A 17082-nucleotide genomic window follows, 5' to 3' on the forward strand; every position below is an offset into this window, starting at 1 on the left:
TTAACTAGAGCATGTTTTATAATATCATGTCTCATACTATAAGATACCTTTAATTTATGGTAAATATTCATCTTAAATGCAGGCCTATCATATAAATGAAGGGATTGATTCATGAGTTTAACTACTGAAATTGAGAAAACAAGGAGAGGGCTAAACGTAGAAAAGAGATGCTGGTTCAATCCAAACTAGAACACTGTTCAGTCATTGGGTCATATCTGAAGTTGTAGATCTTAGATTTTAGTTTGGTTTATATGGCTAGAAAGCTAAGACATAGGCCTAAAAGATTTAGGACAGTCCAAGACTCAATTATGCTGTTTGGAAGTCCAAATCTTAGCATCAAAAGAGAAGTCTGAATCTGTCCTGTAACCCAAACATTGTTCAGTGTTTAGCCCATATCTCAAGTTCTAGAAGTCCAAATGCACTGATATTTTTTATGTTGAAAAGCTGAGACAATTCTTAGAACTTTCATGGGACAATTTGTTTAAATTCTGATGTTAGCAATGCCGTTTTGTTCAGACAAGAAGATAAAGAATGTCACCAAGTCAAGATGTGGCCACCTACTCAACAATTAGTCATCAAATCAATAGTACCAAATTTTGGCCTATAAAAGGAGGCATTTGTCATGCATTTAGGCATCATGGTTTTTATATCAAGATCATTTCCTTGCTTTCTTTCTTTGTAGTTTTAATGTTCTAGTTTTATTTCATGTGATAGTTTCATTAATATCTTGTTTATGCCTTTCATTTTCTTTACTATACTTATATAATCATGTTCTCCTCTTGTTTATCTATGTTTTTCTCTTCTTCAATATGTTTAGCTAAGTTTATTATTGTCAAGGTGAAAAGGTTTCACTAATGGTGTTAGGATAAGTATAATATAAACTCAATATGAACTTCAATGATTATATCTTAAACAACCTACTATTAACATGTCTTATTATTTTTATCTTATTAATTCTTAATACATTGCTTGTTAAATAATTAATCTAAATTTGTATTGTATGACACTTGGTACAACAAATGCTTGACACTTTTATAGCCAACCGTATGGTATAACCTACACCTGTGCTATGAAAGGAATTTGATTTGTTATTAACATAAGTTAGCATCATGAATTCTTGACAGTATTTAAAAGTTCGGTGTTATTAAATAAGATAATTAATATGATCATGTTAATAATTTATAATGAGCTATTAATGACAAATCATCCGATTGGAACCTCCTTTGTGTGTGGTTTCTAGTTGAGTAATAAAAAAAGTTTATATTATACTTATTTGAAATATCATTAGTGGATCCTCTAACATTGACAACTGTTTTTATCATTGTTTAATCTTCACATTAATCTTACATCTCAAAGTCCTCTTTAACTAATCATCACCACTACCACCATCATCATTATTTATAATTTATATAGTTAACCTCCCTATGGTTCAACCTCGGTCTTGTTGGGTTATTTATTACTTCGACACTCTTACACTTGGAAGAAGACATCAATCTTTTGGTTATGTCAGCAATCCACAGTGTTTGAAAGGAAAAAAAAACTACAATGTTAAATTCTCAACCAACTCAATATAAAAAAAATAAAATCAACAAAGACAATTTTGGAAAAAATCATAAAAAAAATAAAAAAAAAGCAAAAAAAAAACCATGTAGGGAAACACTGTAGCAATCCACAGTGTTTTAAAGAAAAAAAACTACAAAGCTAAATTCTCAACCAACTCAATATTAAAAAAATAAAATCGACAAAGATAATTTTAAAAAAAATCATTAAAAAAAATAGCTCAAACTCATCCCACGCAACACCATAACATTTCAACCACCACCATAGACTGAGCAGCAACATAAACAAAAACTAGAAGCACAACCCCATCCTCCACTCTTTCCTTTCCAGCGATCACCTTCTTTCTCGCTACCAACCGAAGAGTGCTACAATACTCGCTTTATATAACGAGTATTGTTCATAGTGTTAGAATGGGTAGCCAAATAGAGAGCAACAATGTTATTTTTTTTTCACTCATACAGTCATACTAGCTATTATAGCTCAGATAAAGTTGAAGTCATCTTTGCTAAAGCACAAGCAACACCCAATAGAATTGTCATTGTGTCATAGTATATTAAAAAGAGTAGGGGAGTTAAGGTGAGTTTCTTTACTTAGATTGTGATGTAGTTGCATTGGTATTTAAAATCTCATCTAAAAGAGAGATATTCATTAGATTAGTTGTTTTTACATGTTTTAAGTTTGTTAATTTTTAGTTAATGAAATTTTATGGACACAATTGTATTGTATTTTTAAGTTATTTAAACTATGTATGAATTTTTATTTGAACTATGTGTTTTAAGGTGTTAGGACTTCTATATTGTTTATTTAACGTTTTATTTTAATTATGCTATATTATTATTTATTACTTGACTGAAATTATCAATATATAATTAGTTAAAATATTTTACCTACAATTTTACTATTCGAGTTTATATTGTATATTCTGTGTCATGTTAAAAAAATATTTTTGACAACTTTCAATTCAACAATTCATGTAATTTTTTTTCTTGATGTTCAATATTTTTTTCCTACCCTAAATGCGAGCATGGAATCTCCAAATTAAGTAGCTCCATCTTTTTCATTGCAAATTCTGTCGTTTTCAAAACCACATCAAATCTTGAATTTTGCTATTTCAACACCTTTTTTTTTGGATTTGGAATTACGTTTAAAATATTTAACTTGAAAAAACATTAAATTTGTATTTTTTTAGTGCTTTCAAGTAAAAAACACTTCGCATTAAAATACTAAATACTAAATACGCACAAAAACATAGTTTGTTTTTGGATATGCAAAATTGCTTCCTCTCTTTTCTCATCAGCCAAGAAAACTACAATAGCATATGATATAAAAGATTAGCACATGTGACAAATTCCCCTCAACAAATTATTAGGACTTTTACTTCTTTTGAAAACAGTCTCAAAATAACAATGCTAGTCTAAAGTTTCATGTAATTTTTTTTCTTGATGTTTAATATTTTTTTCCTACCCTAAATGCAAGCATGGAATCTCCAAATTAAGCAGCTCCATCTTTTTCATTGCAAATTCTGTCGTTTTCAAAACCACATCAAATCTTGAATTTTGTTATTTGGACACTTTTATTTTTGGATTTGGAATTACGTTTAAAATATTTAACTTAAAAAACATTAAATTTGTATTTTTTAGTGCTTTCAAGTAAAAAACACTTCGCACTAAAATATTAAATACTAAATACGCACAAAAACATAGTTTGTTTTTGGATATGCAAAATTGCTTCCCCTTGTTTCTCATTTGCCAAGAAAACTACAATAGCATATGATATAAAAGATTAGCACACATGACAAATTTCCCAAAGATTAGCACACATGATAAATTTCCCTCAACAAATTATTAAGACTTTTACTTCTTTTGAAAACAATCTCAAAATAACAGTACTAGTCTAAAGTTGGAAGAACATGCCCTACTAAAATCATCAATTACTCTCTCTCTTGCCCATTAAAAGTTTATATGCCTTTGAAGTTTGAACCATACCTCAAAAAACTAGTCTAATCCAACCCTAAAATAGCCCATACCATGAAGCCAATCTTACCCATACCTCATTCCTTATTAAATAGTTATTTACAAAAAATGGTAAACTTTATTTTAATCCTTATAGATTCTAAAATGTTCAACTTTAATGAATATAGTTTAAAGCCTTTCATATCAATCTCATAATTCTCAAAAAAATTCATTATAATCAAGGTTGTTAAATTAGCAAGAAAAGTGAAAGACTCTTTTTTTTGGATTTTCCTACTTGAGTTTTTACAAGAGAAGCGAAAAAAATAAGAAAAAAAGAAATTAAGACAGAGAAAAAAATATTTAAAAAATAAGGTTAATTTCACTAAGTCTCCTATAACTTAATATTCTCTTAGTTTACCATGTTTTTCAAGAAAATATATTCTTCAATTCATAAAACTTTATATTTTCATATTAACTCGTTGTTTGTTAACAAATTTATTATTATTATTATTGAAAAATTCAAAGCTTGTAAGTAAAATAAAAAACACAAAATAAAAAATAAAATCAATCATGCTTCCACACTTACTCCACTAAAATACCCAATTAAAACTCTTTTAGAATGTGTTTAGGAATGCGGTGCAAATCGTGTTCTAAAAAAATTCAATTTTTTTGCTAAAATTTAATATGTTTTGTATGTTTTGAATCGTTTTGATATGCTGATGTCAAAAATAATTTTTTAAAAATAAAAAAATCATTAGCATGCATTTTAAATGCAAAATATTATTTGAAAAATAATCACTACCACACTACCAAACTCTCTCTCAAACCCCTTTTCTAACCTCAATCTAAAAAAAATAAAAATAAAAATTAAGTACTTTCCTCTTTCTATCCTTATCTCACATTTGAGTTCTCTCCCTCTTCGCTAACTGTCCTTCTCTGCAAAATCCCAAAAACCCTAGGCTCTTTCTGTATTTTCAACACTCCCAAAAACTTAAAAAAACTTCCTCTTTTGTTTTTTTTTTTTTTTAAATCTCAATTTCCATAAGTTAGGGGTTTTTACATTTCCATACGGTTCAGTCACAATACACATTGATAGATTAGGATTAGATAGCGAGAGTTCAAATAAACCAAAAAAAAGACGCAAATCGTGACCGTTAGGTTTTTTTTGGATCTGATCATGGACGCACGAGATTCGACATCGAACCGAGACGTCTCGTCGAGCGGCGGCAGCGGCACCACCACCGGCGTCACCACCACCGGCGTCGGAGGAGGAGAAGAGGATCCTATCCTTTCCGTCACTGCCACGCTTGCCAAAGACGCATGGTTACACTTTAACTCTCGCCGTTTCAATGAGTGCCTCGAGGTTTTGTATCAGCTAAAGCAGAAAAAGGAAGACGATCCAAAGGTGATAATTACACAAATAATATAAAGTCACTTATTTTTTTTGTCGGATTTTATTTGATTAGAAATTAAGTTAACTTCGAGTAAAATGTTGTAATGGACTGTTAATTTTGTGATTTAACTCACTTAATTGAGTTGCTGCCTTTTAATTTTAATGAATTTTAGATTAAGTTAGTTAATTATTCATTCACTTAATTTAGTTGCTACTTTTTATTTCTTAGTATTTTTTTAGATTAAGTTAGTTAATTAACTTGAAAAGCTTAATTTTGCACTTTATTTAGTTAGTTCAAATTTAAGGACAGTATCTAGGCGGGCACGCGAATGCTGAAGTTATGCAATGTATTAGGGTATTTGGAATATGTAATTGATGTGAGAATTTTCTCTTCTTTTCGTTTTTTCTCGTTCCTTTTAAGTTTGTAATCTCTGGGTTATGCTTTATTAGGTACTTCGTAATATTGCTATTGCGGAGTATAGTAGAGATGGTTATCCAGATCCAAAGAAGTTGCTTGAAGTGCTTAATAACATTGAGGTATGTTATTTTTGTTATGTTTTTGTAATATTGGCTGGAGGGAGGCAGTGCTATTAGTTTGGTTTTGGCTCTGTGTGAAGATGGGTTTGTTCTTTAATTATCAGAGGATAGTGATTTTGAAGGGAAAAATTATGTTGCTGAATTGAATTTTATATGCAATGCATTAGGGTATTTGGAATATGTAAGGACAGTATCTAGGCAGGCACGCGAATGCTGAAGTTATGCAATGTATTAGGGTATTTGGAATATGTAATTGATGTGAGAATTTTCTCTTCTTTTCGTTTTTTCTCGTTCCACTTAAGTTTGTAATCTCTGGGTTATGCTTTATTAGGTGCTTCATGATATTGCTATTGCGGAGTATAGTAGAGATGGTTATCCAGATCCAAAGAAGTTGCTTGAAGTGCTTAATAACATTGAGGTATGTTATTTTTGTTATGTTTTTGTAATATTGGCTGGAGGGAGGCAGTGCTATTAGTTTGGTTTTGGCTCTGTGTGAAGATGGGTTTGTTCTTTAATTATCAGAGGATAGTGATTTCGAAGGGAAAAATTATGTTGCTGAATTGAATTTTACATGTTAGATTTTGAGAGCAAGAGATTTCTAGTTGTGATGCAGTCTATACATTTAGTTCATTGTGAAAGGATGCGATGTACAGTCATAAGAATCTGCTCCTGCTTTCACAGTAGCAATCACGGGTATAATTCCACAAGTGTTCAGCATTGCAGAGGTCATCTCTGAGACACACTTGGAGTTGTGGGCATTGGATAGTTTTATATGATAGTTATTTCTTTGATAATTTACGTGTGCATATTTTATTGTATTGAAATTCAATGGAGTAATTTGGTCTGTCATTTCAGTCTTGTATTAGTATCATACTGTCATTGTTTGTTTCTGTTGATTTCTTGAGCTAGATTTGGTCTTCTATCCTGCCATATGTAAGTTGGGAAGCTGTTAACTCAGCAATGTATTTACTAGATTGTATTGTTATGCCATTGAAAATGATCCTGGAATTGCTTACTTGAATCCTAATCATGTTTGCATCAATGTATAAATAGATTATTTTGGGAATGAATTACCATCTCATAATACCCATTTAGGTATCTGTTTCAATCTATTAACAATGTACCACCTGGATGTTTTCCCTACTATGCTGTGTTTGGAATTTTCTGTGAGCTGGTATGATACTAAAAGAAATCCATTCCGACCCATTTCATTTTTTGATACCTCCCTCTTCTTAGTCCCTTAATATTCAATTTCAATTTTTTTTCTATCAAATTTAATCTACATTCTTTTAATTGTTATTTCTTTTGTTTTGGATACTTTTTTTTATTCAATTTCACCCCTCAATATTTTATTTATTTAGAATTTTGCTTTGTTATTTTTAGGGTTTACCATATTGTGAAAAGAATCACAATGATAATAAAAAAGGGGGGGGGGGGGGTCAAATGTGGGCTAAATGCCCGTTTCTGAAAGAAGAAAAAGTCCTAAAGTCACACGTACCAATTGAAGGGACGGTGGGCCGAGTCACAATAATTTTAATTCTAGTATAGTATTTAACATCAACCATGTATCCTAAAGGCTAAAGTCCATATATATATACTCATAAGAAAAAAAAAAAAAAACTATCATGCTTGCCTATCTCCTTAAAAGTTTCGAATCCTTAAACAAAGTGTTTCCCTTTTAGGTCCAATTAGGGTTTTGGGTTTGCTTCCAAGCCCAAAATTGATCTCTCTCTAGTTTGTTTGCCTCCGTTCATTCGTATCAGTGGTTGTCTGCATAGCATGTTGAAAATATTCTGTATGAGTATATCTCCTTGCAATTTAAATTGTCCGTGCTTCCTGCATGAAATCCATTTGTGATATCACCACATTGAAATCAGTATTTTATGCCGTGTTCAAATCTTATAATAAATGTGCAGTCACGTTTCATTTTGCTGTATAAAGTAGGAATTCTTTTTTCTTTAACCAGATTGCAACACTTGAAGAGAATAATCAGCTGATGACACCTCCAGAAAACCAGATGGCAACCCTTGAAGACAAGAATCACTTGATTACTACTCCAGAATACCAGCTGGCAACCCTTGAAGAGAATAATCAGCTGATTACTACTCCAGAATACCAGATGGAAACATTTGAAGAAAAAAATCATTCTATGCCTGCTCCTGAAACACAGCCTAACAAGAGGAGGAAAAGGAAGTCCATGGTTTGGGAACACTTCACCATAGAAACTGTAAGTGCTGATAGTAGAAGGGCATTCTGTAAGCAGTGCAAGCAAAGCTTTGCATACAGCACAGGTTCAAAAGTAGCTGGTACCAGCCATCTTAAACGTCACATTGCCAAGGGAACTTGTCTAGCACTACTACGCAATCAGGGGAATCAACAAACACCTGGTGCGCCAGGGATCAATGGAAATGGCAGTATGTCTGATCCACCAAGACGTCACTACAGATCCCATAGCTCAGCCTACATTTCATTTGATTCAGATCGTTGCCGCCCTGAAATTGCCAGAATGATGATTATCCATGATTACCCTCTTCACATGGTTGAACATTCTGGATTTGTAACTTTTCTCAAGAGTCTTGAACCCAGATTTGACATGGTGAGCTTTAATATTGTCCAAGGAGATTGTGTCTCAAGTTACTTGAGGGAAAAGCAAAATGTTATGAAGTTCATTGAGGGTTTGCCCGGACGTGTTTGCCTTACATTGGATGTATGGACATCTAGCCAAAGCTTAGGTTATGTGTTTATAACAGGACACTTCATTGATGGTTATTGGAAGCCACAGAGGCGGATTCTCAATGTTGTGATGGAACCGAACCCTAACTCAGATGCAGCTCTTAGCCATGCTGTTGCTACTTGCCTATCTGATTGGAGTTTGGAAGGCAAGCTATTTTCTATCACTTTCAATCAGCCAGTGGGTGAACCTGGGCTTCAAAACCTCAGATCTCTACTCTCTGTAAAAAATCCCCTTATCATCAACGGTCAGTTAATCCTTGGGAACTGCAGTGCTCGTACTTTAAGCAACTTTGCAAAAGAAGTGCTATGGGCAGGGCGAGAGATCATTAAGAAAGTCCGTTACAGTGTAAAGTATGTGAAGACCTCAGAATTTCATGAGCAAAAGTTCCTTGAGCTCAAGGAACAGCTTCAAGTCCCCAGTGAAAAAGACCTATCTCTTGACAACCAAGCTCAATGGAACACAACGTATCAGATGCTGGTGGCTGCTTCAGAGTTGAAGGAAGTATTTTCTTGCCTAGATACTTCCGATCCTGATTACAAAGAGGCTCCATCCATGGAAGACTGGAAGCAGGTTGACATTCTATGCACGTACTTGAAACCTCTTTTTGATGCAGCCAACTTCCTTGCCTCTAGAACTAACCCAAACCAGAAGACATTCTTCCACGAAGTCTGGAAGATGCATGAGCTGTATCATTCTATTACAAGTCATGGGGATCCCTTTGTCATCAGTCTTGCTGAAATAATGCAAGAAAAGATAGACAAATATTTGAAGGAGTGCATCCTAGCTTTGGCAATTGCTGTAGTCTTGGATCCTCGGTTTAGGATGAAGTTGATCGAGTTCAGTTTTGTGAAATTCTATGGTAAAGAAGCTAGCACATACATTAAGATTGTTGATGATGCTCTCCGTGAGCTTTTTCTCGAATATGCGGCGCTTCCTCTCCCTCTTACGCCAGCTCATGCTGAAGATGGAAATTTTGAGAACATGAAGACTGAAGAAATTTCATACAATGAGCTCACAGATTTTGATGCGTATGTGGAGACTACTAGTCAAAATAAGAAGTCGGAGCTGGAGCAGTATTTAGAAGAGTCTTTGTTGCCTCGCTTCCAAGAGATGGATGTACTGAAATGGTGGGAAGAGAACAAGCTCCAGTATCCAGTTCTTTCAAAAATGGCTCGTGATATATTGACCATGCAGGTGTCTACTGCTGATCCTGACTCTGTATTTGATACCGAGATCAAAGAGCTGGATGAGTATCGGAGTTCTTTGAGACCTGAAACCGTGGAAGCCCTTGTATGTGCAAAGGACTGGCTTCAGTACAGATCTGCTACAGAAGTTTCTAATGCTCTTGTGAAAGTAGAGGATCTTAGATCTTAGTGCTCAGTGTCTCTGACTATAGGTTCCTTGTTAGTCTCGATTATAATCTTCTACTTTTACATTAGGCTAGATTTTGATCTAGATTGCTTGAACACGAGAACTTCAGTTTTTACAGTAGCTTTTCTGATTTTATGAGTTCCTTGTAGTTTGTTTGCTGTGGCTTAGCAATTATTTATTGTCAAGGCTAAATATTAACAGGTGCTGGGACTAATTATTGATGTCCAGCTAACCACATAATTGAGAATCAAACCTGTAACAGGAGAAACAAAGGCTACGAGGGTGCTCTCTTCTTCATTTGACCACAAATTGGAAATTTCCTGTTCTATTTTAGGTTACAGGCAAATCCTTTTTCTTTTAGATCATACATTCATTGAAATTATGGTTGATTTGTCATTGCATCTTTTTTTAGGAGTTGAAGACAGAAGAGAGAGAAACAAGGAAGGCCAAGTCGGGTGAGAAAAACTACTGATTTTGATTTTTCATCTTCCGGGTCTCTTTGAATTAATAGAAAATGGAATCTTTGAATCTATTAATATCAGATATATTGTTTCTTGGGTTTTTGTTTTTTGGAGTGAAATGAATGTTAGCGAGGATCTATTTCTTGAAATTTACGTTTGAGTGTTTGTAGTGGTGATGCTTTTTTAACCAATTCATAATTTATTTAGTAATTTTTCTTAAACTTCTCCTTTATAAATTGCAGGTTAGAGTTTGTAGAGAAAAGTCGAATATATATGCTATAAAGAAGCTTGAGAAATTAGTGATGCTTTGTTGAGGCCAAGTATGTGATTTTGTTAAGCTTTCCTAACAATTTTATTGGATTCTTTGTCATTATATGCTTATTTCCGATTTGGATCTAAATGTTCAAGTTAAACATTTGAAAGTAGAAATGATTCACAAATTATTTTAGATTGAAGTTCAATTCGACAGATAAGCCAGGGTTTGAGCACATCTATGACTACAGTTTAAATAGACTTTGAAATATGATTTTGAATCTTTCCGGGGAGTGATTTTTTTATCGTTCACAATTTTAATTTCTTTTTTAGTTTTCATGGATTATTTTTGAGATAATAATGAAGGCAATGTGAATCAAAACTTTTAGTGTCATTGTCAATTATAACCTTAGTTTAATATTCTTTGATTCTAATTACTACTATTATATTTATTGGTCTTCCCCCTTTTTGTCTCTGATATATCTTTTGGTTATTGTGCCCATAATTATTTTACAATGAACCATCCAGGATTAAATTATTGCATTATCCAGTGGCTCTTAATCAACCATTTTTTTAAAGTTTTTTTTCTTCCATAAGTGGATGGTATTCAGGTGGGAGTGCTCATCTTGGTGAAATATTTGACTCAGTGTTCTACTGTCTCTATATTATAAGAGTGCAGTGCTTTAGGTATTTTCATTCGAGTGAATAAGTTTCATATATTACATGAAAAGTATTTTTTATGTCCTCATCTTGCCTTTTCACAATTTGGTTTTTTTGTTCTAATAGCGAGAGGTGCTAGGTGTGCTGTTATTTGTGCATGGTTTTAATCAACTCGTTATAGGGACCCATACTCCATAAGTTTGACACGCTTTTTTTTTTCCTCACATGTTGCAAGGTTGTTTTGCTTTCTCCTGTTTTGAGAATTCAACAGAATTTATACTTTTGAATTTAGCCTTTGAAAATGAGATTATTTCTTTTCATACATTTGAAGTTTTTTTTTGTGTTGGTTATTTCAATGGTTTGATTTTCAGTTTCGTCTTTTTACGCCTTTGAATCTGGAATTAAGAAGAAAAGAGTGAGAAACTTAAATTATCTTAGTTGCCTTTCTAGTATTATTTCTAAAGGATTAAAATTTCTTTATTGAGACGGGGCAACTAAGATTCGACTGTAGCTTGTTTTGTTAAATGCAACTGTACAGGTAATAATCTAGATCTCAACTCTATTGACTGCCATTGCATATTTGATTCATTTTTGTTTACCTTTTCATTTTTCTTATACCTTCGGTCCATAATAATTTACTACTAAATCAACTACAACACCTTGCTCTCTTTTTTCCGGTCTTTGGCTGTTGAGATAACCATATTTCATATGCTATCTCACTACCAAGTTTTGCGTAGGCTTCTAACTTTTTACAACATACTGTACCTAGCTTTAATTGGTTAGGCTTAACTATTGGCTTGACAACTAGCCTAGCATTCTTTTTCTTTAATCCATATCACTTTAGCTATATCAATTACTTTGATGGATTATGGCTTCTCAAGTTTATGCTTTACCATATCTGTTTTTCTGGCATAATTTATCCACTGCTTCTGCTGGTTTAGGACTGTGCTGTCAGTTTCTCTTGCTCAAAATCTTTCAAGTCCTAATAAGTTATTTAAGCCTTTCTAAGAAATTTCCATTTATCTTACTTGATAACCATGATTGCAATTATATTTGTTTCCATGTTGTATTCTCATTTCTGATATTACAAGAAAACATTCTATAGACTTGCTTTATTGGCAATTCTGTATGTTTTTGCAGGCTCTAATAAGTCAACCATTTTTTTTATGTCTCTGCTTTTAGTTTGGTGGCATTAGGTTTTTGGATATTGGTTGAATATCAAATGATTTGTATTTGAATTGTGTTTTGTGGTTTCATTGCTCTATTATGCAGTGAGAAATTAATAGAATGCATGGTGGAATCTTTGTTTTGATCTGTCGAACACTGTTTTTAAGCTTTAACAAATCAGAGGATCAACATGCTCTTGATATTTTTGGTGTCATTGATGATTTAATTTCATTTCCAGTTCTTTTTGTATGCCATAGAATTAATTATATTTTTTTTGTGATGACATACATTGAAATCTTTTATCCTTGAGATCTTTTCAAAGAAATACGAAGCTTCTAATTTTTTTGCTCAAACTTTTTTATTTTAGTTGCTTGATGATTCATTTTTCATTTACAGGACATGTAGCCATGGACGGTCATGCCATGCATGCACTGGATATTGTTTTGCAACTTTTGCTAAAACTCACTTCCTTAAAAGCATTCAACTTGACTCTTGCTAGCACTGCTATATGCAACTCTTTTTAATTTATTAAGCGCTTCTTGTTCTAGAATCATTGGATGACAAATACTTTTAATTAAAGATATTATTGCTTAACCACTGCATTCATTGCCTTTTAATGAATCTAGATTCTACTTGCATGCTAGGAAAGTTCTTCATTTCCCCTCTTGCTATGTGATTTAGGTTTCATGAATTTATAATTGGCAAGAAAGCTGCAGCAAGATTGCCCGTGGCAGCGCGCGGGGAATCAACCAATATTACGTTAAATGTGATATGTTATATTCTAAGACAAAAAAAAAAAGGTTAAAATCAATAAAACAAACTTGCTGGACTATTTTCTCTTGTCCTTGCAAGCCGTGGCTTTATGTTGTGGCTTAAGATGTGCCTCAACTCTGCTTGGATCCAACCACTTTAGAGGATGGAGATTGAAAAACATTCAATGAGAGACCATAACCTGTAAGGTTAAAAACACTCAACATGAGAAAATTAGCACCGTCGTTTGAAACAATCTAAAACCAAAGCACCACAAAAACCTTCTCTTCTTCTCTGTCTTTTTTAAAGTTTCTCTCTGTTTTAATTGTGTTTTTAGGTTAACATAAAAAGAAAGATTATTTAAATAAAGATAGGATCTTTATGGCAAAACAATCCTCTTTTTTGATCCTTTCTATGGTGTATGTCAGTGCTTACTCATTCGAGGATATTGCTTATTCAATTCTTAAAATGGGTTTATTCTTGTTCAATTAGAGATATGAATTGAGTCCCTTTCTTGCTTTCTTTCTCCGTTTAAAATCTTGAAATTGAACTCAATAGTTACTTGGGTTCTTATTTTTCTTGTTGATATTGTTTTGTAATTCCAAAGGGTTACTGGAATTAATACTGTCTCTGTGTTTTAAGATTTGAAGAGTCTCTGGCGCTATGGATCTGTCTCCATTCAAGTTGGACATTGATGAGCTTATAAATGAGTTTGTTGAGGTGTTTACTTGGATTTGTTATGTTGGGCTGTTTATGCTTTGTTTAGCTATTGTTTTTCAGGAAGGTTATTATGTTTTGACTGTTTTAACAGTTGTGGTGTTCGGGAACTGTTAGGGTGAGTTTACAACTTTGGCTGATATGAAAAGAGTATGGCTTTCCAGGAAGTTTACCTACATCTTGAAGCTAGTTCTCCTACCAAATTGGCCTTCTTTATGCAGTCGTTGTATGCTCATACAATTGGTGAGCTCTCACCGACTTGATTTTTGTATTGTCATTGAAGCAAATAATGTCTCTGCTAGAATCCTGTTGTCGTTGTGAGTTTTTCTTCAGTTTAAAAATTGTTGCCCTGGTTATATTTTATAAAGCCCGTTTCTGGTAATGGACAAGTCCCATCTGGGGCTGGATAGTTTTTGGATCATGTTGCCATCTCATCATATTTCTTGAGGCATATGTAAGCGAGAGCTTGTTTAATCTTACCATGCTCATAGTGAATTTAGATGATTGTCTCCTTGAAAGTAAATCAAGGATTTTTTTTTTAATTCAATTTCTAATGCAAATTTTGCTAACCAACATGTAATCAATTGCAGGTCACATGATTAGCACTTCTTCTTTATCACAAAGGCTAGGAGGCATGTACTGCCTTTACTGTCTTTATGAGACTCAACCATTCAAGCCTCCTCTCAAAATGTACTTCTCTCTTGGTATATCTGCACTTTCTGCATGAACTTTATCTTTAATGTACTTAATTTTGAGGTTTAGTTTATTTTGATGAGGTTGTACTATGTGCCATGCCATATTATGAAGCTTTTGCTCTAATTCTCTTTGCTTATCTGAATGGCAGGTGATGTGCAAATTGGCTTTCAAATTAATTCTTTTATCCTTCTTACTAGAACTAATTGATTACATATTACTGTGTGACTTTTGGTTGTTTTGAATGATTTTTACACAATAATATTTTATTAAAATTGGAAGTTACCTCAGACAAACTACTTCTGCTAGGTCTTATTCTAATTTATCATTATTGGTGTCATGACTCATCTTTTCCATTCTTTTCTTTCTGGGGCCACTCTTGTATTCAGCCATGAACAATCTGGGTTTTTGCATTGTATTGTCAGTGTTGTTGTGATTAATTTCTTTCATTGGTTGGACTTTTAGGTTTGAAGTGAACATGCTTAAGGGTTTTTCTTTGTGTGAACTCTCTCATTTGGAAGCATTTTATTGCTCTTGATCATGCTTGATCATGTTGAGGTGAATTTAGTGATGATAGTAATAATGAAGTTATGATTAACTGAAGTTTTGTTTTTCCTTCTCCTTTTCACCATCTTATTTCTTCATGTTATCTGTCAGGAGAGTTGAAGAAACTCAAGACCCTTGTTATAAATGCAAAAGAACATGGAATAAAAGTAGTACCTGCTTTGGTCAAAAGGATGCTAGAAAAGAACATGTTTCTCTTTGGGTTTGTGGATTTACATGAAGGTTCTGTCAGTGAGGCAGTGAACCAACTCACAGAATTGCAAGATGCCCGTGTGCAAGTTGCATATAAGAAGTATGTTTTCTAAGAATGATATAATTTATTCCAATCTAATATAATAGCATGATTAGTCAGGTTTCAGGTTTCAAAACATTCTATGGATCCTCTTATTGCTCCACTGCTTTCTTTATAACAGGTTGTTTGATGATATTCGGATTGAGCAATTCCTCCATATGGACATGGTGGTATGTTGCATAACTCATGTAAAGGTTTTACTCAGGTTCCACTAGATCAATAGTTGCAAATAGGCCCCGCCTTCTTTTCCTATTTTGAAAATAGATACCTGTAGGTATAATGATTGTGTACAATGCTCACAGTTGGTGCCATGGTTTTCCTCCTTTTTTTTTTCCTTCTTCTGAATAAGCTTGTGGATTGAATTGCATCTTTTTCTGCAGGGTATGTAATTTGATTTAGAGATGCTCAAGAAAATGTTAACAGAATATGCAGAGGCGAAGAAACATGTCATCAGAGGTATGTTCTTTTATCCATCTCATGTCCTTATTTAAAAGTTATAGACTGAATAAGCATCAAATCGTGAAAGTAACATGTGTTTTCTTCCTTAATATACCTGTATCTGTACTGCCTAGCAGAGCTAGTGATTCTAGCCATTACCAGATGCGAAACTAGTTTATCAATTCACTAACACTAAGAAGCTACATTTACTTGGCCGTGATTTTTTGAATTTATCTAATTGTTGAATTTTTTGTTATGCTCTCCAATTTTTACTAGGATAAATGGCAGGGGTGGTAGAGTTTTTCTAAATATATTTGATTGCTTAGTTATTTCCATAAGAGTTTGTGTTTATTCTTATTGTCGATTTGTTACTCAACCCAAAAATTTCTCTCTGATTCCTATCCACATCATTTATGGTGCTGTATAAACTTTGAAGCACATATCAATTAATACTATCTAAACCATGTTAAATATGCTTGGTCCAGATATCATGGGGTCTCCATTTTATATTTCCCTTTCAAAATTCTTTCAGTATCTAATGACGTATTTAATTTACCACTTTTTTTTTTCAGAAGCAAGCAAGGCAGTAGATGTCCAAAACATACAAGCATATATCAGATGATAGGGAATTTATTGGAGATGAAGTTGAGAGGATCACAGAGAACTGGAACGTCCAAAGGCAAGTGTTTTATCAGCAAACAGGACTGAATCAACGTCATGCTCTGAAAGATGAGCAACAACATCAACCACAGCACAAAAAAAATGAACAACACGATGATGATTTTGGTGATGAATTTAGTCATCAACTGGAACTGCAACTAATTGAAGAACAGCTACAACAAAAACAAGAGGATGATGAATGTAATCAAGTTACTGTATTTATTATCAAAACACAAAAAGGATCTCTCCGTAGAAAACGTGTGTCAGTATATGTTGAGAATAGCATCTTGAAACAATTAGAGTCATTTTTAATTTTTTTCTGTGCCATTGGTCTGCATCCTCATGAAGTCTATAAACCTAGCTTTTCCAGTTCCATTAGGCCCCTTGTCCCACCTTCCCGGTACCAAGAAGATTTTTTTTTTCTGTTCATGCCATCAATGTCTAGTTTTGATGATTGAATAATTATTGATTTTAAGTGCAGATAAAGTTCAGATTGGTTTTCTGTCGTTTGTTTTGGTCCACTGGATTCATATTAGTGTAACAACCATCTCATGATTATTCAATACGTTTCATCATCAATAAGTTTGTTTGAGCTTAGTCCAGAACGAAGTATTAATTAAACAGGTAGGTAGTAGAATTCTTAGATGATCATTCCCCCTCAATTCCCCCACATGATTACATAAACTAGTAAACTACGGAGGGAAGAAAATTAGAGGGGAACATGCAAGTACAATAAATATCCAAACTTTCCATGTAGCCATTAACTCTATTCTAATAGAATTTTTCTATTACTCAATCTCAACAATTTTTCTATTGCTCAATCTCAACATGAAGTTTGCCCTTTTCAGGCAAGCTATCCAAGCTAAAACCAACCAATCCAG

At 33.3% G+C, this 17082-nt stretch overlaps 1 protein-coding gene and 2 pseudogenes across 2 annotated transcripts; 2 read left to right on the forward strand and 1 right to left on the reverse strand.

Annotated features, from left to right (window-relative positions):
* Window positions 1-17082, reverse strand: part of LOC133700048 (probable galactinol--sucrose galactosyltransferase 6) — a 56420-nt pseudogene that overhangs the window by 25855 nt on the left and 13483 nt on the right.
* On the forward strand, window positions 4399-9685 carry LOC133699879 (zinc finger BED domain-containing protein DAYSLEEPER-like). Of its 2 annotated transcripts, XM_062123384.1 has the most exons (4): window positions 4399-4917; window positions 5356-5442; window positions 5774-5860; window positions 7409-9685. In XM_062123384.1, the coding sequence occupies exons 1-4, from the start codon at window positions 4690-4692 to the stop codon at window positions 9548-9550; spliced, it is 2544 nt and encodes an 847-aa protein (XP_061979368.1). In that variant the 5' UTR covers window positions 4399-4689; the 3' UTR covers window positions 9551-9685. The 2 variants fall into 2 exon arrangements, with proteins under 2 accessions (XP_061979368.1, XP_061979369.1); XM_062123385.1 differs by lacking the exon at window positions 5356-5442.
* LOC133699881 (uncharacterized) lies at window positions 9746-16703 on the forward strand (annotated as a pseudogene).

The sequence above is a fragment of the Populus nigra genome, chromosome 7 (genome assembly GCF_951802175.1).
Source record: "Populus nigra chromosome 7, ddPopNigr1.1, whole genome shotgun sequence".
In the NCBI taxonomy this organism is placed as follows: Eukaryota; Viridiplantae; Streptophyta; class Magnoliopsida; order Malpighiales; family Salicaceae; genus Populus; species Populus nigra.

Bases quoted from the DNA above. Each gene is read 5' to 3' on its own strand.
- LOC133699879 (XM_062123384.1), top strand. From the start codon at position 4,690: ATGGACGCACGAGATTCGACATCGAACCGAGACGTCTCGTCGAGCGGC. The intron at 4,918-5,355 runs GTGATAATTACA...ATGCTTTATTAG, and splicing joins AAAAGGAAGACGATCCAAAG to GTACTTCGTAATATTGCTAT. The intron at 5,861-7,408 runs GTATGTTATTTT...TTCTTTAACCAG, and splicing joins AAGTGCTTAATAACATTGAG to ATTGCAACACTTGAAGAGAA.